We start from the raw sequence: 21551 nt of genomic DNA, 5'->3' as shown, positions 1-21551 counted from the left end.
AATGTGGCTCTTCTCCAAATCTCACATTTGTTCTCTGCCTTTTCCACAACATTTTAGGTAGGCTGCAGGATCATTTTTCTATTGTATGGGAAATATATGTGTGCAGTCATCCCCTACCTGCAGATTATACAACAGGATGCTTCATAGCATCTGAAGCTGTCAAGGAAGATCTCAAAGATGTGCCTGGTGGAATCCACATAGCCCCTTTGCCCATACATGAGCTCTTTTCCAGCATGGCAAATGGTAGCCACTAGCTCACCACCACTAACATAAGAACATAAGAATATAAGAAAGGCCATGTTGGATCAGACCAAGGCCCATCAAGTCCAGCAGTCTTCACACAGTGGCCAACCAGGTGCCTCTAGGAAGCCCACAAACAAGATGGCTGCAGCAACATTCTGCCTATGTTTCACAGCACCTAATATAATGGGCATGCTCCCCTGATGAGAATAAGTATGCATCATGATTAGTCATCACGGAAACTGGCAGAGAATCAGGCAAGTCAGTGGGTTTCTGTTGAGTAGGTAAAAAGTATGGTGCACACAGCATGGACATATCAGCACACATGTAAACAGGCAGATGACCGAGGCAGAACTCCATGAGAACTATTATTTAATGTCTGTCCTAGTATCTGATAGTATCGGAGTTTCACAGTGTTCAACATGAAAGAGTCCAAGAGCAGAAGTCTTCATTTCTCGTAAGGAACAAGGAATCAGTGGGGCCTCTCAATGACCAGTTACGCCATTTCTCTGTTAGGAGAAGACTTGATTCACCTCTTCATCTTTCCCAGCTGCCAGTAGTAACAGGACGGGGTTTCAGGCTCTGCAGGGAGAGAGTCCAGGCGGCTACAGGCGCAGCCGCTTGATATCTTCACTGCGGAAGTCCATTCGGAGGGCCAGGACTTGTCGGACCTCAGCTGGAGTAAGTCGCCAGGTCAACGGGCCTGAGTTTGGCCCCCAGTAGTCCAAGATCTCAGTCACCTAAAAAGGAAAAAAAAGAAATGGCCATGAAAATGGCAGAAGACGAGAGAGGGCTGTGCCACCCAAAAAACACAGACAGGGATGGTTAGGAGGCACCAAATCTAATAGTTGTGCTCCATAAACCACCAGTGTCACATTTTGCTGAATCAGATGCTGAAACTCATGACAGGCACTACTTAGAGACGAATGTGCACTTAGCGTGTGCTCAGAAACACATCCTCTTCAGCCAGTCTGAAACCCAGCAAGGGTTTGATGTGGCCTCATGTTTGGTACCTGAATGCTGCACCTAATTCCCCCTCACCCAACCCAATGCAAAGGGGGGGCTTACCCTTTCCAGGTTGAGGATGGTTGCCATCTGGGAGAGACGAGCAAATTTGTCCCGGATGGTCCAGGTGGTCACCGTAGTGAGATAGGCAATCAGCGATCGCAGCTCTTTGTCAAACTGCAGGCCACCAAGCTGGGGAAACAGAAGGGCACTCCCCTCAGAGGAAGACCTTGCTTCCAGGAAACAAATTTGTGCTGGGCAAACACATCAGCTGGCCTTCTTTGCAGCACGAAGCCTAAATGGCCACCCGCTGAGCTCCAACTATGCAACGGCACAATTAAGCCTCTGTGCACAGTTTTTTTTTCACTGCGATACTCCTTCTGCTTCCCAGGTTCAGTTCCCAAACTGTTTGGAATGTTCTTTTGCTAGGACAAGTAGGAGAAAGAGAAGGACACTGGGGAGCAGTGGCAGTTAATGAGCAGAAGATGGAGAGGTCATGGTGATGGGCAGTCCTCCAGATCTTTGTTCTCAGAAGGCTAAACACTTGCTTTAAATTTTAAATTCAAGATCTTCAGAACCCATGATCCATTATTCCCACTGAATATAGAGCTCCAGGCCTCAAGATACAATGAACTTGGGGCTTGTACAGCACAGAAATCACAGTCTTAAGCCCCAGCCTCTTCAGGGCCAGGTCTGCCTCTTCGTCTATTATCATAATCAGAATATATATCCCACCTTTTTGCCCTCATCAGGGCCACCAAGGCGGCTAACATATATAGACATAATAAACACACTTTATGGGTCTTAAACCCCATTAAAACCAAACAGAAACATGTCTTGAAAACAATTAAAACTAAAGTTTTACACATGCAAAAACATAAAAATAGTCATTAAAATGTGGGGCAGTTAGAAACAATCACTGAGGGAACACCAGATGAAACAAAAAAGCCTTCACCAGCTGGCAGAAGATGGCAGTGGAAGGGGATTTGCTAAGCAGGCACACGCTGCTAGCTCTATGAGAGCCAGAGATGCATGCTGCATTTTCATTATCTGAAGCTAAAGGACCGAACTATTTTCCACCCCACCGGCTCTGTCCTGGAGCACAGAGCTGGAGCCAGGAGGCAGGAAACAGCCTCCCCCCGCCCTGGATTCTACTACCTTGAAACAAATGCTTTGTGTCGCTTCACAGGAAAGCTGTCCCAGATTCAGAGGACCAACAGAGGAAAGCCAGCATCAGTGATCGAAGATCAATGGCTGAACGGTGATTCCTAGAACCAATTGGATGGCTCTGCAGGGGCAGGAATCCACCCGCAAGCTCTCCCTGACAACTTCTGTGAAGTCTGGAGCGTGGCCTCTGCTTACCCGGCTGAATGTGGACTTGAGAACCACTTTCTCCATCTCGACGGCAATGAGCGTGGTCATCAGGCTGGTCAGGCTGTCGTAGATCACCGGTGAGAGTCCTGCCTGCAGATGGAGAAGGTGGCTTGATCTCGACAGTCTGATATCGCGTGGTGCGAAGAAGTAGGGACAACCCCCTCCCCCCAGGAACTGGCATACCCAAGGCCTGGGATGCTGCGAAGCCACAACAGGCTCAGAAACTGTGTACATCCTGCTGCTCAGGACAGTTTCCATGGCCAGTTCATCACCTTTGGAGCAGTTGGGAACACAAGGCTAACCAAAAGGTGCATAAGTGGGGCACGGGGGCGGAGGCTGCAGAGCGCTGGTCCCATGGATAGCAGGGGGAGGACAGCCCAAGGACAGGTGACAGAAAAAGGCAGGGACAGACTGACCTTAGCAAACATGATTCAAAAGCTTAGGGTAGGTAGGTAGCTGAGACCAAGGAGGAGAGGCCTCAAGGGAAGGGGCCACTGCTGCTGAGCCAGGACTCCCCCAAGGCCTTGGTCTGTCCCACAGATCTCTTGAAGCCCCAGGGCCAACGCTTGCCTTGGGGAAATGCCCTCATGAACAGGAAACTTTGAGCTTAGCTTCCAGGGCATAGATGGTGGCAACAGAACTGACTCCCAGAGGGAAAACAGAAGCCTTCAGATGAACGACTCCTTCCCGTCAGCTGGAATCCTCTATCAAGGAAGCAGCAGAGGGAGCCCTGGTCTGCGTCACTCACACTGGGGCAGCAAGTGGGCTAGCTCTGCCCTGCGGAATTCGCGGCCCACTTTCGAAGGGTGAGAGTTCATCTTGTATACTGGGGCCATCGAGAAAGGGCCCTTTCCCAAGCAGCTCCATCTCTCTCCCGCCCTGGGAAGAACAGGGAAAGCCACCGCTGAAGAGGCTCAGAGGGTCCAGGGCCTGACTGTTCTCCCACCGGCAAAGTGGAACTGTGGAGCATCTCCTGAATGAGGTCCAGTGGAACTGCGGGAGGGGAAACGTCACGTTTGACCTGGCTGATCCCTCAAACAGGCGCCAACACACCTTGAACTCTGCCATTTGCTGCTCCAGGTTAAGGATGAACTGCTGCACCCAGGGGTCATTGGCTTCGTAGTCATTGAACTCTTCCTAAAATGGGAACAGAATGCAGAGGTAGACTTCATCAATTCACTGGGTTTTCAGGCACCATATCGTGTGGTGCAGTGGCTGAAGTTTCAGACCAGGATCTGGGGAGACCCAGATTCAAATCACTGTTCTGCCATGGAAGCTTGCTAGGTGACCTTGGGCCAGTTACTCTCAGCCTAATCTACCTCACTGGGTTTTAGTGAGGACAAAATGGAGGAGAGGATTTAAGCTGCTTTGGATACCCATTGGGAAATAAATGAAGTAAAATAAAATAAAAGTTAAATTTATCAGCTTCTGACAGACTGTTACTCCTCCACTCTTAGGATTCCCCACTTCCCTCAGCAGGGAGCTGCTGCCGTTATGTACTCAGTAACAGAAGAAGGGAGGAAGACTAGTAGTAATTACTTTAATACACATCCTTTGTACTATGGGAATCAAACAGGAAACACAACCAGCTGCCATGTAAAACAAAAAGCCTGCTGGTTTAATGACATGCCATCATTCACCAGTCTGCATCACTCAACAATCCTTTCAATCAACCCGTTTCCGGTTTCTGCCTCAGTTGTTGCCCTTCCTACCTGCTTATTCTTCTCTACCTTGCTTGCTCCTTCACCAACCATTTTTGCCCCTCAACCTCCTCTCCTAACTTGCCCAGTTATGGCCTCAATGAAAACACCTGTAGGCCTTGTATCACTTCCACATACCAGATGGCTCGAGGGGCATGCTGGAGAGCTGACATTTGAACCACTGCTGTTCTGATTTTGATGTTTGATCAGGTCTTTGACAGGAAAGGCTTTGATTATATCTATCTATCTATCTATCTATCTATCTATCTATCTATCTATCTATCTATCTATCGATATAAAGATAGCACTGTGTTAGCTACCTTGAGCTTTTCAGAAGGGCAGGGATAGATGTTTTAATAAATAATCGAAAAAAGGACCTTCCAGGGTCTCACGCATAGGAGATTACACCCAACGTCCTCTACTTGAGATCCTTTAACAGAGATTCCAGGGACTGAACCAGGGACCTTCTGCATGGAAAGCAGCTGCTCCAGGGGGACAGCAGCCTTTTAATGTGGGCAAAATTCACAGCAGGGGATTGACAAACAGGCAGTAGAAGGAAACCAAGTCATACAAGTGAAACTCTACAACTTTATGTTACTGAAAATTGACACGTTGATTAATAAACTTTCTTTAGCCCAAACACGGGTTGTTGCGAGTCCTTTATTAAGAAGTGGCACACACACAAGGTCTCACAACAAGTAATAAACACACCAAAGCACCCTGCACAATTGTTTCTGTATGTGAACATAAATCTATGTAAGGGTCTCACTTGGATTCCTGGCAACTGCTCACTTCTATTATTTCCCTTTTTGCAAAGCATCTCTAAGAAGCCCTTGAGTCCCATAAAAATCTTTAATGCCATTCTCTTTAGGCACCGATTATTCCAGCATTCCACCTACCTCTCCAATACCCCTAACTTAAAGATTTCTTTTTCTTTTTTTAAAGAGCAGTATTTGCTTCCACACTGAACCAACATTTGGCTCTGGAGCCATCAGTTGCAGGCCCCTGACCAAGGCACATATACCATCGCCTGCCCCATTCTGCAAATTTCATGGCGAACAAGAAAAAATGGCTTCCTGGTACACTGCATTGCAGCTTTAGGTGCTTTAGATTCCTCCATAAGCTGGGAAGGCACACAGTGTGTGCTCCTGCATCCCCTTCTCTGTGCTATAAAAATGCTTCTGAAGTGCAAGTAGCTGAATTTACCTCCTCGATGTTGTGGGAGACGGAGAGGAAGAGATTGATCCAAGGCTTCACCTGTGGTTTGATAGCCGAGTTGGTGAGCTCATTTAGCCCTTCCTGGAGGCAAGAAGGGGAATGTGTGTGTTAGGCTACCTGATCAACACAAGAACCGGAGGATTCCTAGAGCCGAGAACAGGTCAGCTACAGTATCTGAGGTGAAAAGCACACAGAATTTAGGAGTCCTCTGGCTAAAGAAGAGCCACGACCAAGGGACTTGGCGACTCCCAGTTAGAATCTTGATGCAACATGGACTTATCACTGTGAACACAAATGCCTGTATTGAACAATAAACTTGAACTCTCCCACCCTGACACTTCCAGGCTGCAAGTGCTTTGAAAAGAGACAATAAAAGTGGACCCTTTTCTTGTGGGAAGCTAAAATCTGCACCTGTTACCACATTCTGTGCCATTCGAGTGTTCCTTTGGCATCTCAATGTGAAGTCTACAGGGTGCGGGTGGCCTGTGGCTACTGGCCTTGCCATTACCAGGTGGAGGATGACTTCTACATCCCCTGGCTTGAAGAATCTAGAGGCAAGGCAAGGCCGGAATCCCTCAGCTGCTGCCACCGCTCTCTCATTTCACGCTGACCATCAGCCAAGAGGCAGCCCTCTCTTGATAACTACCTTGCCCCAAGGGCTATGGGCAAAACCACGAAGCTTACCTGCAGCAGGTCCCGAAACTTGTGAGAGACGGCAGCCATGTCAGAGAGGCAGCTGTCAATCTTGGGCTGTGCCTGCTCACCCCCAAAGCCCTGCTGAAGCAGCTTTGCACAGTCGCTCTGCACAGAAGTACAAATTCAGGGGCAACTGAGAATCGTCCCATGCGCCCCCACATATTATATACAAAGGTATTTTAATCCAGCAGATTATTTGAATAGACATTCTACTTCCCCATTTTAATGGTCTCTGGTTGTAGCACTGATACCCATGCCAAACTTTTGGGACCGGCCAGATTTGAACGTTAACAAAATTGCCTATTTTAGCAGGTAGGTGGATATCAGTCAGGCAAGCAGACAGCCCATGTAAAACTAGAGTGTATACAGCGATAGAAAAAGTGGCAGCTGATGGGGGAAGGCATAATGGTACAGTACCTCCAGGGTCTTCTTTAGAGTCATGATGTTTTCACTGCACACCTCCACGTTGTTTAATGTCACCTTTGGTGGGGGGAGAGAGAGAGAGAATGAACATATCAGAATATACAGTTTTCCATTCTTGGAATATTCAAAAAGAGCAACATTTACTTTGCAAGCAGTACCAGGATGGAACTGAAGAATGCAGACTCCAGATATAAAAGTCCTCCTAAGACCAGCCACTAGCAAGCTGGGAACCAGGAGACCCCCCACAAGCTTCTCCAACAGACACTACTCACTGGAAGAGAGTGCAGTGGTGATGAAGACATAAGCCTGGGGGAAGAAGTTCAGTGGGAGAGGTACTGGGAGAATGGGTGTGTGTGTGTGTTAGCATTTACAGGGAGAATACACAGGAGGGAGTCTTGAGGGTGGAGAAGGGACTTGTACCAACAGCTGCCTCTCTTCATTCTTTCCCAGAGGTGGCAATGAAGCCCATCCCTCCATTATGCTGGCAGATTTTGTGGCAGCAGAGAAAAGGTCAGACATTATGAGTGAACGGTTGAAAACCTGCCATGCTCCAGTGAGGAGAGGCAGGTCTTTTGTCCTCCCACTTCCAAGGGCCGCAGCACATACTTGCTGGAGCCAGCCCTCAAGCCAACCTCGTTCTTATCATCCTGACATCACAAATCCTGGCCAATGAGTCCTCAGCCCATGAAAAACATGCAGGAGTGGCATGCCTACCAGAAAGGACTGCTTGGCCTCATCTGTGCTTTCAATGCCTTTGGTGTCGAACTTGCCCTGCTGAAGGCTGCTGTGCATGAGGCTCACTGCACTGGTCACACCCCTCTGGAAGTCCTGGAAGGTGGTGGCGGGGAATCCCATCTTCAGCTTGTTGCACAGGACCTCCCTGAGAAAGGTAGAAGATGCCACTGGGGACAAGATTCCACAACCGCCTTGGAAGAGTCACTCTCTCATGTTGGGATGATGGGAACAGATGACAGAAGGAAGGGCCAGGGGACCAGTGGCAATTATCTCATGTGGCCATTAGATAAAGGTGGGAGGAGAAGAAATAGATTACCTATTGCAGTAATACTCTGTGGTTTGGGATCCATTGCAGTAATACTCATTCAGTGGTTTGGGATCCATATGTGGCTCTTACAATCACTGTTCCCTAATGCGTCTCCCCCCCATGTTTCTGGGAAGTGGGCAAGGCTGATAGGGGCTTGCCTGACAGGAGTTGTGGTTGGCAGGTGGTTCCCACCTTGGAACAACCGTTCCCAGATGGATGGGTAAGCTGTGTGCCTCCCTGAGGTGTGGGCCTCATGCCAGGAATGGAAGTAAATGTGGCTCTTTGGGTTGACGGTAACACAGCTGTCCATGAACCAGTGAGTTCCACTGATCTATTGTAATTTTATCCTGCCCTTCCTCCATGGATCTCAGAGTAGCATATATGGTCCCTCCTCCTATGTTTTACCCTAACAACAACCCTGTGAGGTAGGCTGCCACCCAGACAAGAGATAATAATAAAGGCTGTTATTTGCTGAAGCAAACTTACACTTAATGCTTGTTATTTTAGGGGTCTCGGTCCAAAAGGGATTGAGTTTTCTCATTTTTTGCACAGTCTAAGATGGGACACCAGGAAAGCCATGTTGCCTGGAACATGGCTGTCACCATCACTCGCCTCTGCCTGTCTCGCTCCCACCTCACACACCTGAAGTCCGACTCCAGCTCGGTGATGGAATGGTTGATCATGGCACAGAGGCAGTCGATGCTGGAGCTGGAAAGGGCCCTCCCAATGCATTTCTTCACTATATAGAAGACATCGTCCACCATGCTGGAGGTCAGCTGGCCCTTCTCACACGTGTCCATGGCCACTGCCTGGGAGAGAAGCCATAACACAGCAATGACTCACCACGAACAAATTCTTGGCTTCAGAGCCAACACCCCAAAAGTCAGCCTCACTGGAGGCCCACTCTCATACTTCCAGACAATCTTTAATGTGTGGGAACGTATCGGGCATGGAGGGAAACTCTAAGGGGTCCCCCACAACTGTAGGTCTTCTCTGGTGTTCATGCTGCTGCAGAACTCCACTGAGAAAAACCCACCAAGCCCCCAAGCACCAGAGAGTCAAAGTGCTGTTCCCAGGACCTCTCTCCACAGGAACCTGCAGAGCTGCGCCAATCCTAGATGGCAAAGCTCAGAATGCCCAACTCACTCCGCATCATCCAGGCAATACTCAGAAATGCTGAACGCCACTCAAAAATTATTCCCCATGCTGCAGAAGGAAAAGGCTGCCACTCCAAGCAGACATCCACCCCCACCTTGTTGACTGTCTCTCTCATGAAGTACTCTTCCATAGTGATATAGTAGCCAATTAGCTCCTGCATGGTGCGGCTCAATAAGCAGTTGTTGAGCAGTTTGTCCAGGCACTTCTGATGCTCTGTGGAATAGAATGGGGAAGGCAGACACGGATTAAGAAATGGTTCCTTTTTTTTCTTTTTTTCTTTTGTATTCTATATATTCATAATAATAATAATAAAAAGAAATGGTTCACCAGATTAGAGTCTGCCGCTCGTGTGGAGGAGTGGGGAATCAAACCTGGTTCTCCAGATTAGAATCCACCACTCCTAACCCCTACACCACACGGCCATTCAAACGTACAACGAGTCTATGCAGCAAACAACTGAGGTTTTTACCTTGTTTTACCTCCTCTGAGGCCATGGAATCCCCCACTTCAAAATCAGAGACGATGCGCCTCTTAATGAACCTGAGGTACAATTCGCTTCGAGCATTCATAAGGCTGACCTCAGTTAAAATTGGGTCGAGTTCTCTGGAAAAGCAAGACAAGGATTACCAGAACCACCATGGAATATGAACAGCATTTCTGTACAAATGGGGTGGCAAAATAAAGGCTACATGAAACCTCCGGGCCACTTACAAGAATCCTAAGACCTCAAGTTCTCAAGCACAAATGACATCCCTAATCTTCATGTTTGCAGAGTCACCTTTTAAAATTTACAACGGGCTACGGAATGTTCAAAAGTCAGTTCCCAAGCTCTGCTTTCGCCATTCCCTACAGTTTTCTTTTAACAGTGTTAGGAATGTACAATATGCCTGCAACAGCACTGCAATAGTTGAGAGAGGAGAACTGAACTCACACCAGTGTTGAGTGAGGTATTTACAATGATTCTCAAGTATTCTCAGCATCTGAAAATCTACTGCTGGGAAATAAACTTCAATCAATCAGTAAGTGTTCCAAACTTGCAGGCAGTATGCTCATCTCACCCTGACCTGGATGGCTCGGACTAGTCTGATCTCGTCAGATTGTGGAAGCTAAGCAGGGTCAACCCTGTTTAATACTTGGATTGGAGGCCACTAAGGAAGTCCGGAGGCCACTAAGGAAATTCTCTTGCTATGCAGTGGCAGGCGCTGGCAAACCACCTCTGTTCATCTCTTGCCTTGAAAACCCTATAGGGTTGCCATAAGACAGCTGTGATTTGTCAGTGCTTTCCACCACCATGCTCATCTTCCAAAGCATATACTTCCTACAGTTTTGTAAAGAAAAACTACTGCCTTCCCTCTGGATAGCCCTGCCAAGGATTATGCTGGACAGTGAAGTACAAGACTGCACTGTTACCTCCCAGGAAAGGACCCTCTTCTGGAAAGACCACAAATGAGTACGTACCACTGGGCCAGTCTGAATCACTGCCTGTGCAGTATTTACTAATAGGTCACGTGGCTGAAGGATAGAAAGAACAGAAAATTTTAGCAGTATACCTTGGCTCAATCTTTTCAGCAGCTGAGCTCCTCATCATGCTGTTCTGAACATGTTGAAACTGTGAGCATAAAAGATAGAGAAGTGCCATTAAAAAAAACCCTCTTCTCATTCCCAAGTTACCTATCTTCTTTTGACAGAAGATAACATGGCACCCCTGGAGGAGAGCAAGCTAATAATCCTCAGCAGAAAGGCCTACTGCTCAGAGACAGGGTTGCATTCAGTAATGGGGGCTGGGGGGGAGGGGGGCTTCATGATCAGGCCTGTGAGAATTCAAGAAGGCCCTTGATAGATGACTTCTATAGGAAATAGCTGAGAGAAAACTGAGAGTGCAACCAGTGCTTGTTACTCCAGCCAGAGGATATCAGAAGGTGAGCTGCAATAAATCCTTACATCATTTTATCTTTACAACTGTAGCGTAAGGTAGGCTCAGTATAGGAAAAAGCGGCTGGGCAAGGGCTGTAGCTCAGTAGCAGAGCCTGTTTAATAAGCATATTTTCCCAAACTTCAGCCTGCTTAAAAGCTATATGGAGGCTGGTATTGGGACAGGCCCTTCTCGAGACCCAGGACACAGCAAATGAAGATCTGTGTATGAACACTTCAGGTATTCAAATGCTGCAAGGGAGGAGAGAGGCAGAACAAGTCACTGGACTGCAACTGGGAAGGACTCATGCCAAGCATCACCAGATGAAGCTGGACATGCAGGGCCAAGTTGAGTTCCAGCACCATTTCTTACGTGGTCTTGGGAGAGCTATCCTTTTGCACTCCCCGTTCCTCTCCCTCACAAGCTCTCATCATTTATCATTGTCATACATTTAGATTTTTCTTGATACAGAATTTGTATTATTCAATAAATAACACAGAAGAATGCAAATGCCCATTTTGTCCGGATCAAGTAGACTCCCTAGCCCGCACTGTTTTAGCATGTCCACAAAATAATATTGCACAAAATAAATATATCACTCCCTGGATAAAACAGCTAAATACACTTTTTGAGAAGTGGATACTGTGTTATCTGCTGTCAAGTAGATTAGTCAATTGCGTGAGAGATGTGGCAACTTTTCTCTTTATCGTGTCAAGGAAAAATTAAATTTCATTTCCCCCTTTTTTAAAGTGTGAAATAGTAGATGAATAGCCAATGGCTGTTAAATCTAGGGAAAGGAATTTGTATTATTGCAGCATAGACAGGCTAAAGGAACAGGGTGTGTTTCAGTTTGGAGAAAAAAGAGTAACTGACATACACTGGCAGACACCAAATATTTAAACACAGGAAATAAGCCTACAATCTTGTGTGTGATCCGAGTGATGTGAAAAAGCCTAAGAGCCTAGAACAAGGAGCAGAACGGCATCCTCTAAGACAGAGCAGCGCAGCATCGGAGAAAGCCACTTACAGAGGCTGCAGAATTTCCTGACACAGAGTCAAGGGCTTGAGAGGCTACCTGGGCAGAAAGCCAAAAAGGTGGACTTGATTCACTGTTGATTGCTTACATCTTTGGGATTCTACTGCAACTCTACTGAGCCTGGTCTGGCTGGAAAAGGTGCGGGGTATACAAAAATACAATAAATCTCTTCCAGCCACTAACCACCCAAGAAAGGACTTCACACCAGGTCTTTCAGCGATCTCCTGCTCTGTTATGAGCCCAGCAACACACAAGCAGACATGTACTGCCTCTCCTGCAGCTGAGCCTCCTGAAAGCATTACCCCCAGACTCCTTATCACACCCACAAATCAAAGGCAAGTCATAGTAGTTTCTCCTGCATTTTTTGCTCAGCCCACATGGACAATCCCCTCACCTGTCTGTGATAGTCTCTCTGCTGGATAAACTTGTCCACGACCTTCTCTACCTGCCGGTCACATTCCACCTGCAAGTGTTTGATCAAGGTGTACAGCCTGCCTGGCCCGTAGTAGGTCTCCACAATGGGCTGATGTGTCTCCACAATGCGTGCAATTCCTGCAAGAAAGCACAGTGCTGCAGGCTACATACAGACCCACTGTACAGGTTGGTAGAAGAGCTTCCCGTCCAATGCTGATTCAAGAGGCTTGGCACCAAAGCACTAGGCTAGCTATTGTCCTTGAGCCCCTTTGCATCAAGTACCCTTCCTTGCTTCCCAGGACTATGCAATGCTCCCATTTAACCCAGGACATCGATGCAGTTCTTAAAGCTGCTTTGAGACTGCTGTTCAAGCACTATAAGGCCATGAAGTCACTTTATCATACTTACCTGAATTTGTCCAGCAACTTCTTTCCAGAACAGGGAAATGTGATCAAATAAAGGGATAGCCCTAGGGACTCTGATAATTGGTCTATGGCACAACAGGAGGGAAAAACCACACCCTCAGAAGGCTGGGCCAAAAGGGGTGAGCAGAATAAAGACTTGTGGGAACCACTGCGATCACTGAGGTCTGGCACAGCTTTTTCCCCCTGTCAGTGGGATCTGTGGGTCACTCATTCCCACTTTGGGTAACACTGAAGTGAAGGCCGTGAAAAATGCATCCACCGATGATGTTTGAGGCAGAAACGTTATGTCCTGCCCCCAGGCCCAGAACACAATCCACACTTGGGGGTAACAGCCAATGTTCACCTACAGCAAAGATTGAACAATGGCAACTATCGGCAATAATCACTGCAATTCCAACCATGCAAGGGGGGTCACTTTCCCACCTCTACGCTGACACGGGAAATTGGAGAACTAGAAGGTTTATAGTGCGATCCTAAGCAGACTTAGACTCTTCTAAATCCACTGAAGTTAATGTTTCCAAACCAATGACAGGATGAAAGACATTCTGAAAGGAGCAGGGAAGGGGGAGGTGACCTTTTTAGCCTGGATGCCAACCCCCTCCAAGTCTAGCTGTGAAGTTATTGGTACACTGGAGAACACAAACTAGGAGGTGGGGCAGAGAAGAGAGATGGACTTGGCCAGGCAGACAGGGAGCAAGCCAAGCCCCAGAGGCACTGCCTGTACTTCAGGGTCTTGCTTTGGTTGGTTGGGGCAGAGAAACCATCCTGCAGGCCAAACAAAGGGGTCTCGCAGCCCACTGTTTGGCACATGTTCCAGGGGGTTGCCTAACCCTGATGTAGGGGATTACCTTCAAAAAGGAGGGTCAGCGTGTCTGCAAAGATGACGGCAGCCCTGCGGTCACTCATGTCTGTCTTTATCACCAGCTGGAGGTTCTCCTCTGCCTTATTAGCCACCTGAAGAAAGGGAAGATCAAAGGCCTGCACTATGCCTGCATAGCCCTAACTCACTGCCATTCCCCATCCTGCTCTCCCCACAGATGCCTGCCTTTTCATCTCTTCACTTGGCATGTCCACATAGCTGGGAAGGCAAGACAGGGAACCTGGTATAGAGTAATGGTTGGAAGCAGGCCCCAAACAAGTGTCCCATGCTGCAACCTAGAACAACTTAATGGAGACAGATCTGGATGAAGAGGCAAATGACTTGGATACTGCCCTAGAAGAGGCCTTTCCCCCTCTGCCTCACCTACAGCAGGCCATTTTCACAGCCTTGCTTCCGGGTGAAAGAGCTGGTGTGGCAAAGGAAATGAAGGGGAACTCGTGTGGTATAGCGGTTAGAGTTTCTGACTATGGCCGGGGAAACTTAAGTTTAAATCCTCACTCAGCCTCTGAAGCTCACTCGGCAACCTCTGAAAACAATCCATACTACAGAATGTGAGTCTATTCCCCTGTACCTAAAGACATTTGGGTTGGGGGGGGTGTATTTGTAAGAAAAACTGTTTTGAAAGCAAAGCTAGTGAACTAAAATACATTTCAAAAATACTGAAACAGGTGGACTAAAATAGTTCTTCTTGCCTTAGTTTGCCTAAGCCAACTCAATGGGCAAAGGCAGGCAGCACCAGGGGACAGCCAGCACTAATGGGCTCTGCTCACATACCGAGTCTATGAGACTGAACCACTAGAACAGAAACAGTGTGGTTCAGCCATGCCGCAACAAAGAAGCTCAGAAAGAGTCCCACCTGGGGAATCCCAACTGCTCCTGGCAGAACCGCTGCCCAGCCTTGTGAACTGCACAGCTTCAGTTACCTGTTTGCAGAGGTATTCCGAGAAATTGCTCAGCCCTTCCTCATGCAAGCCCAGCAGAGGGAAGATCTTGAAAAAGCGTTCAACCTGGGGCAGGTCTTCCTGCCTTGTGGCTTCGTCAAATTTCTTGGTCACAATTGTCTTCAGGCGCTGTTCGGCCTCCTGCAGGAGCTTCAAGTTGGCATCAATTATACTGCCTGCCCAGATAGAAGAGAAGGTCTCAGGGCTGTGTCAGTTCAACTCTCAAAGTGGAAACTAGGCCTTTTTTCCTGATTTTACTAAAAAAATCTTTTTACTGATTTACTAAATATAGGCACTTGACAGCCTGAAGAGAAATCATGAGCTGAAGGCAGACATCTCTCCCTCTAAAGCTCAACAAATATGAATAGATTTTGATATACAACCAAAAGAGGTTAGAAACTTGCTTTCCCATGAGATGATGTGCTGCAAGCCAAATGCTTTGACCCCAAAGAAGAAACCATCACATGCCATCTACCAACAGGGGTGTGCATGTGACTTCAGTAAGAATTTCAGTAAGGGGTGTGCATGTGACTTCAGTAAGAAGTTCCTTACTAACAGCTTACTAACCAGGCCCAGAAGACAGTTCCTAAGACTGCCTCCCTGAGAATCAGCAGTGGTCTCTCTTTATTCTGCTTAGAGTGTGGTCATGGTCTCAAGAAAGGAAAACAATATTTTAGTCAGGACTTAAAACTCACGACTGATTCAGTGCACTACAGACAAATAAGTAGCAGGAATCGTGAGTGCATCTTGCAATAATGGCAAATGTGTGTGTGTGTGTGGGGAGCATGGGTTCAAATTCCGCTTTAAAGGTTGTCCTTGGCAAAATTCTTATCCACCTAATCTACATCACAGCTTTGTTGTGGTTGTGAGGTAACTCCCTGAGGGTCCTTAAAGAGAGAATAAATGTAATTAGTAAATAAATTTAGGTACCCTCTTGGCCTTGCCTACTCAGCTCAATGACAGATTTGTCCAACGAAAGGTAGCGATGGATATGAGCAGCAGCTTGCTCGTAATCTTCGTTCCGCAGGGCTGTCTGGACTCCATCCATGCAGAACTTCAGGTCCAAAATGTCATCGGCTCTCTGGATGGCCTGATAGAGGCGGTTCTGCAAAAAGAAAGAACTCCAATCCTTAACTCCACCCTGAAAGCTCTGCTAACAAGAGGCGAGAGCGTCAGCAAGCTGAAGACCCTTACCTGATACCACTGACAGGTAACCCTTTAACACGTGGATTGTTACTTGAAACACAGGTCCACCTCATCACAGCTACAACAGACCCCACCTCTGCACATGAACACTTTGAACTCCTGCTTTGCCTGGTTACCTTGGCAAGATCAAGCTGCCGGACTTTGCTGCTGACGTTCTCTGCCAGATTGCAGGTGAAGGTGATTGTCCCCGCTAACTGCTTTGCATCCCCTTCAATCAGCTGCAAGTTGGGACTGGAAACACAAGAGGCGTGGAAGGGGAGACAGTGATCAACAAGTGCAAATTCAATTTGGCAGCCTTCTAGCTGTGCATGAGCCCACCCTCTCCAGGACTTGTTGTTACTTACCCAATGCGATGAAGGGCAGCCATTTTGTTCTCAATACTACCTTGTTGGTCCAAGAGCATCTCGAGCTCTTCCTCCACAGTTTTCTGGGGAGAAAATAAAGGAGTTGGAGATTTAATCAGTTCCCAAGCAATATTAACTCTGGAACCCAATGAGATGCTAGCAAAAGATCCTTTAAAAAAAAATTTTTATTGATTTTTTAATAATACCAAAAAAAAAAAATATTCATGTATGTAAATACAAATAATATTCATAATAATAATAATAAAAAGAAAAACATCATAAACAATACAAAGAAATACATACTGCGCACTATTATATCCTAATCCAGGGGTCTCAAAACTGTGGCTCCAGAGCCACATGCGGCTCTTTGGCCCGTTGAGTGCGGCTCTCCGAACTTGGTTCAGAGCCCCTGCTCTTGCACCCGCTCGCGCCGGCAGCCAGGCTGCGGAGCCGGCGAGCCTGAGAGAGAGAGAGAGAGCTGGCGAGTGGGCGTGCTCTGTCCCCCCCCCCCCGCCGTGGAGAATGGCCGGGTCCCCCTTTCCCTTGCCTTCAATGGTTGGGAGGCTAAAGCCTCCCCTTCCTTCTAACCGCGCGATTGCTGGGTGGGCGGCTCAGCGGTTCCTGGGCCCCCCCCCGCCTATCAGCTGTTGGGCGGTGCGGGCTTCCTTTGGTAGACCTGGCCTCCGGCTGAGTCCTATTGGGAGGCCCTGTCTACCCACTGGCTTTCTTGGCGGTAGACCTGGACTCCGAGGAGGGGAAGAAGTCCCCCTTCAGAGGCCAGTTCTACCAATTGGCTTCTATGGGCCTGTGGAGGCCAGGTCTACTGCCAAGAAAGCCAATGGGTAGACCTGGCCTCCCAATGGGACTCAGCCAGAGACCAGGTCTACCAATAGGCTTTTATGGCGGTAGACCAGGCCTCCAGACGAGGACTCCGGACGGGGAGGGAAAAATGGCAGGGACTTACAATTTAATTTTTATCAATAAATAAAATCACTATTAAGTATGATATCAAGTTTTATTCATTGTACCTATAGTTTAATTAAGACTTAAAACTTTAAAGTTTATTAACTTAATAAACAGTGTACCTACCTATATAGTTTAAGTTTAAGAAATTTGGCTCTCAAAAGAAATCTCAATCGTTGTACTGTTGATATTTGGTTCTTTTGACTAATGAGTTTGCCGACCCCTGTCCTAATCTAATACATTCATCTTTTACTATCTGTTCAGAAAACTATAATGCGTCTTAACCCACCACCCACCCAAGTGCCCTTCACCATAGGACCTCCGGCGAGATGTAATGGCAGAATATAAAAAACATCCTGTTAATCTATTTATATAATTAAAATTCATATTAAACTATAATTCGTTAAATATAACTTTAAAATCTGTTTTCGCCAGTTTATCCCAGTATGAAATGGCCTTTGACCAAGTATTTTTAAATTCATCTACATCTTTACTATGTAAAAAATCAGTAATTTTGGCCATCCGCATATAGAACCATAATTTTTCCCTCCATTCTTTGATTGAAGGTTTATTTGTTTGCTTCCATTTTTTAGCAATCGTAATTCTAGCGGCCGCAAAACTATATTGACGTATGACTCTATCTGTTTTATCTAATTCTTTGTTTGGAATTCCCAGTAAGCACAAAGCAGGATCTTTTTTAATTTTTACTTTTATCAAATTATTTGTTTTATTCAAAACCAAAGACCAAAACCTCTTAATTTTTTTGCAAAACCACCATGCATGCATAAACGTTCCTTTTTCCGTTCCACATTTCCAACATAAAGCCTGAAGAGTGGAACATCCTGCCCTGGGAAGTTCATTTAGCCTCCTCCTTCGTGGTATTGATGTGACCTGCTTGGCTTTTTTATTAGCTCTGGCATATCTGTTTATCTGCTGATGTTCTTGGCTCTATTTTTAACCTTTGAATATTTAGTTCCCTGCTATTTAAGGGATGAGGGAAATAAGGAGAGGTCAGTTTTTATGCTATTGTGTTTTTAGGGGATATTCTTTGAAAGTTAACATTTTTATGCGGCATTGGTTGTAAAAGATAACCCAGAAACTGCAAGTGGTTCAGAACGTAGCAGCCTGATTATTGTCAGGGACTAGTAAATGGAAACACATCTTGCCTGTTTTAATACAGTTACAATGGTTCTGTATCATTTCTGAGTTGACTTCATGGTATTGGTTATGACCTTTAAAGCTCTTCATAGCCTAGGACTCACATATCTAAAGGACCGTTACTCCTCATATGTTCCCATATGGCCTACTGATGGCTCCCCTACTTTAGCCCATCTGGCATTATTTATTATTTAATTTATACCCCATCTTACATTGTTCTCCTCTCTTGCATTTTATCCTCACTACAACTCTATGAGGTTAGAGGTGGAGAGTGTGTGACTAGCCCAAGATCACCCAAATAAAACAAAAATCCAATGGCATCTTAAAGAATCAAAACACTTATTTCATTAGAATGGGTATTTGAACCTGGGTCTCCCAGATCCCAGTCTGAAACTCTAACCCGCAGGTCCCCAACCTTTTTGAGCCTGTGGGCACCTTTGGAATTCTGACACAAGGTGGTGGGTGCAACCACAAAATGGCTACCATGAGAGGTAGAGCAACAAAAAAAGGAAGTCCAAGTACATGGGACAACAGAAGTAATTTTTTAAAATACACTGAAAAAGAGGAATGAGTGAGAGAGGATAAAACCAATACTGTCTGGTAGCTGCCACCAAAACATTATTTTAATCTGCATAGCCAATCAGAAGCCCTGATGGCAGGAGCTCCACCCACTTTCTAAAAACACTTGGGAGGCACCAGGAAAGATGTTGCGGGTACCACAGCATCCAGAGCTACGACGTTGGGGAGCCCTGACCAAAGCACTATAACACACTGGCTCCACTAGAGTGCTGTGGTTTTTCTGTAGTAGCATTTGCTAACAGCTGCACAGGCCTCAATAAAGAGATTCTCGGAATTATTCATTTGTGTGTGGCCAAGAGAAAAACAGCTGGATGCACTGTCCAAAGAACTTGCCCTGCAGTTATTAGACCCCTTTCACACATGGATCTAGGGGCGCAAGCCCACTAAGCCAGCTGAACATTACCACAATGCCTCTCCTGACAGAGTTGGGACAGTGGCCTGGGGAACTACCTGCTTCAGTCAAGGAGCCATTCAATTGTGGCTGAAAGATTAATGGAGCCTAATTCCATTAATGGCTACTAACTGAGATGATTAAAAGAAATCTCCATGACCAGAGGCAGTCAACCTGAGAAGACCAGTGCTATGAAGCAATTTGTTGGCCCTCGAGGACAACTGGTTGGCTACCACGTTAAATAGAATGCTGGACTAGGTGGGCTAATGGTCTGATCCAGGAGAGCACTGTTTATATTCTTATCCAAGAGAATGATAGTCTGGCAACTGTGTCGCTTGAGCAGTTTCTCAGGAGTGGCGCACACTGAGGGATGGTTCAGTAGTACAGCATATGCTTCGTCCATGCAACATTCCTGGTTCAATCTATAGTAGGTCAGGTGTTGGAGAACCTCCTTATCTAGAGGCAGTAAACTGCTGCATACCAGCTCTAAGAGGCTACATCAGGAGCTCTTGGCCGCTATGCCTCATTGATTGCCTCTCCAGGGCAACTGGCTGGCCACTGTGTACTACAGCTGTCCTAGATGGACTACTGGTTAGATCGAGCACAGCACCTCTTATGTTCAACCACACAGGCTTAGTCTCAGGAAGGCAGAGGTAAGACATGGGGCAGAAGGGATGCTTTGGTCCCTGGACAAGAGTACAGCAGCCTTTCTTCCCCAATGGCTGCTGTGGTGTAAATACTAAAAAGACTAGGGGCCCCAACAGAGGACCAGGGGGGGCATGTTGGCCCAGTGAATCCAAGCATCGGTAACTTATCCCCTCCCTTGTGAAATGAACACATGAAGCTGCCTTATACGGTGATCTATCAAAGTCAGGAGGGTTAACACCGACCAGCATTGTCTCTCGGGCAGTAGGTCTGTGACATCACCTACTACCTGATCCTTCTAAGTGGAGATGCCAGATACTGAACTTGGGATGCTCTGCATGCCAAGCATGTGATCTACTGCCCAGGCGTGGCCCTTTAAAAGACAGTTCCTCCTTAGACCTTTGGTCCATCAAGATTGGTCTTGTCTACTCTGACTGGCAGAGGTCTTTTGTATCACCAGGTCTTTAAATTGGATATGGCGAAATTAGAACCCAGGACCTTTTGCAGGCAAGGCAGGTTTTCTACCACCGCCCTTTAATCAAGCAGGTGCCTTACACTGAATCAGACCCTTGCTCCATCAAGGTCAGGCTTGCTTCGCAACAGCTGTTCGGGGTCTTGTGTGTGTGTTAAGTGCCGTCAAGTCGCTTCCGACTCATGGCGACCCTATGAATGAAAGTCCTCCAAAATGTCCTGTCTTTGACAGCCCTGCTCAGATCCTGCAAATTGAGGGCCGTGGCTTCCTTTATTGAGTCCACCCATCTCTTGTTGGGCCTTCCTCTTTTCCTGCCGCCCTCAACTTTTCCTATCATGACGGTCTTTTCCAGTGACTCTTGTCGTCTCATGACGTGACCAAAATACGACAGCCGCAGTGTAGTCATTTTCGCTTCTAGGGTCAGTTCAGGCTTGATTTGATCTAGAGCTCACTGAGTCGTGTTTTTGGCAGTCCACCGTATCCGTAACACCCTCCTCCAACACCACATTTCAAAGGAATCTATTTTCTTCCTATCGGGGTCTTCCAAGACTGGGACCTTCTGCATGCAAAACAGATGCCCTACCCCTGAGCCGCAGCCCCCATTCCCTGCAGCCAGCGACAGCGCCCAGCGAATGCCGCACCTCCTCTGCGCACAAGCGGCCGTAAGCCGCCTCCAGGTCGGACAACTCGGTGAGCGCGCGGATCTCCTCCATGGCCAGCGCTGAGGAGCAGCCGCCGCTCGAGGGAGCCATCGGCGTACTTCCGGGCGCCGCCATCTTGGCCTGTGACATCCGGGTACTTGAAAGGGGTGCCCTGAGCGGAGCCTGAGAAGGCGGCGTGGCACGTTTTATGTCGAGAGACAGGAATTTCTTAGAGCCGCACCGGAGTGAACGAGTGGGCGGGGTTAGCGAGCAGGCGCGTTTGGGCGTCAGTGGCGTCGGCGCGCAGGCATCTCGACGGGCACCCTACCCCGCCCGCGCGCTGCGTGTGTGGAAGGACCCGGAGGCGGCTGAGGCGATGGCCGAGTCTTGAGCGCGCGCCCTGGAGGCAGAGAGGCTCCGGGGAAGAGGATCCGCCGCCATCCGCGCCGTTCCCGCGGGTGACGCCGCCCGAGTGTCCTGCAGCGGGGCCCAGGCGCCCGGTCAGCGTCGAAGGGGGCGGGAAGGCTTGCGGCCCGGCGTTTGCAGAAGGACCCGGGCTGGCTGCCGTTGCCGAGCGACGCCAGAGCGGGAAGGAGCCGAGGCCTAGCAGGCCCACGTGCGGCCTGGGCCTCTGTGCAGAGAAAGAGGTCCGTATTGTTGGCATCGGGGCCTGATCCCATTGCTCGGA

The 21551-nt window shown here is 47.6% G+C and overlaps 1 protein-coding gene across 1 annotated transcript; it reads right to left on the bottom strand.

Moving 5' to 3' along the window:
• Nucleotides 1–789: 789 nt before the first annotated feature.
• Nucleotides 790–20974, bottom strand: COG4 (component of oligomeric golgi complex 4). The gene is made up of 19 exons (XM_056862660.1): nt 20864–20974; nt 16015–16097; nt 15787–15901; nt 15395–15569; nt 14447–14640; nt 13492–13597; nt 12199–12356; nt 10407–10465; nt 9326–9459; nt 8951–9069; nt 8341–8507; nt 7371–7536; nt 6651–6713; nt 6222–6338; nt 5526–5618; nt 3673–3756; nt 2608–2709; nt 1309–1437; nt 790–980 (listed from the first exon to the last, which is right to left on the bottom strand). Exons 1-19 carry the CDS (start codon nt 20972–20974, stop codon nt 846–848), a joined length of 2310 nt encoding a protein of 769 aa, XP_056718638.1. The 3' UTR covers nt 790–845.
• Nucleotides 20975–21551: the final 577 nt, after the last annotated feature.

This window comes from Euleptes europaea, chromosome 17 (genome assembly GCF_029931775.1).
Source record: "Euleptes europaea isolate rEulEur1 chromosome 17, rEulEur1.hap1, whole genome shotgun sequence".
Lineage (NCBI taxonomy): Eukaryota > Metazoa > Chordata > Lepidosauria > Squamata > Sphaerodactylidae > Euleptes > Euleptes europaea.
Note: the sequence above shows the minus strand (reverse complement) of the source record. Positions and strands in the feature narration are given on the sequence as shown.

Coding starts and splice junctions, on each gene's coding strand:
- COG4 (XM_056862660.1), bottom strand. CDS start 20,974: ATGGCTCCCTCGAGCGGCGGCTGCTCCTCAGCGCTGGCCATGGAGGAG. Junction 10,466..12,198: donor AGAGAGACTATCACAGACAG/GTGAGGGGATTG, acceptor TTATGCTCACAG/TTTCAACATGTTCAGAACAG. Junction 3,757..5,525: donor TCTCCCACAACATCGAGGAG/GTAAATTCAGCT, acceptor TTCCCATTTTAG/GAAGAGTTCAATGACTACGA.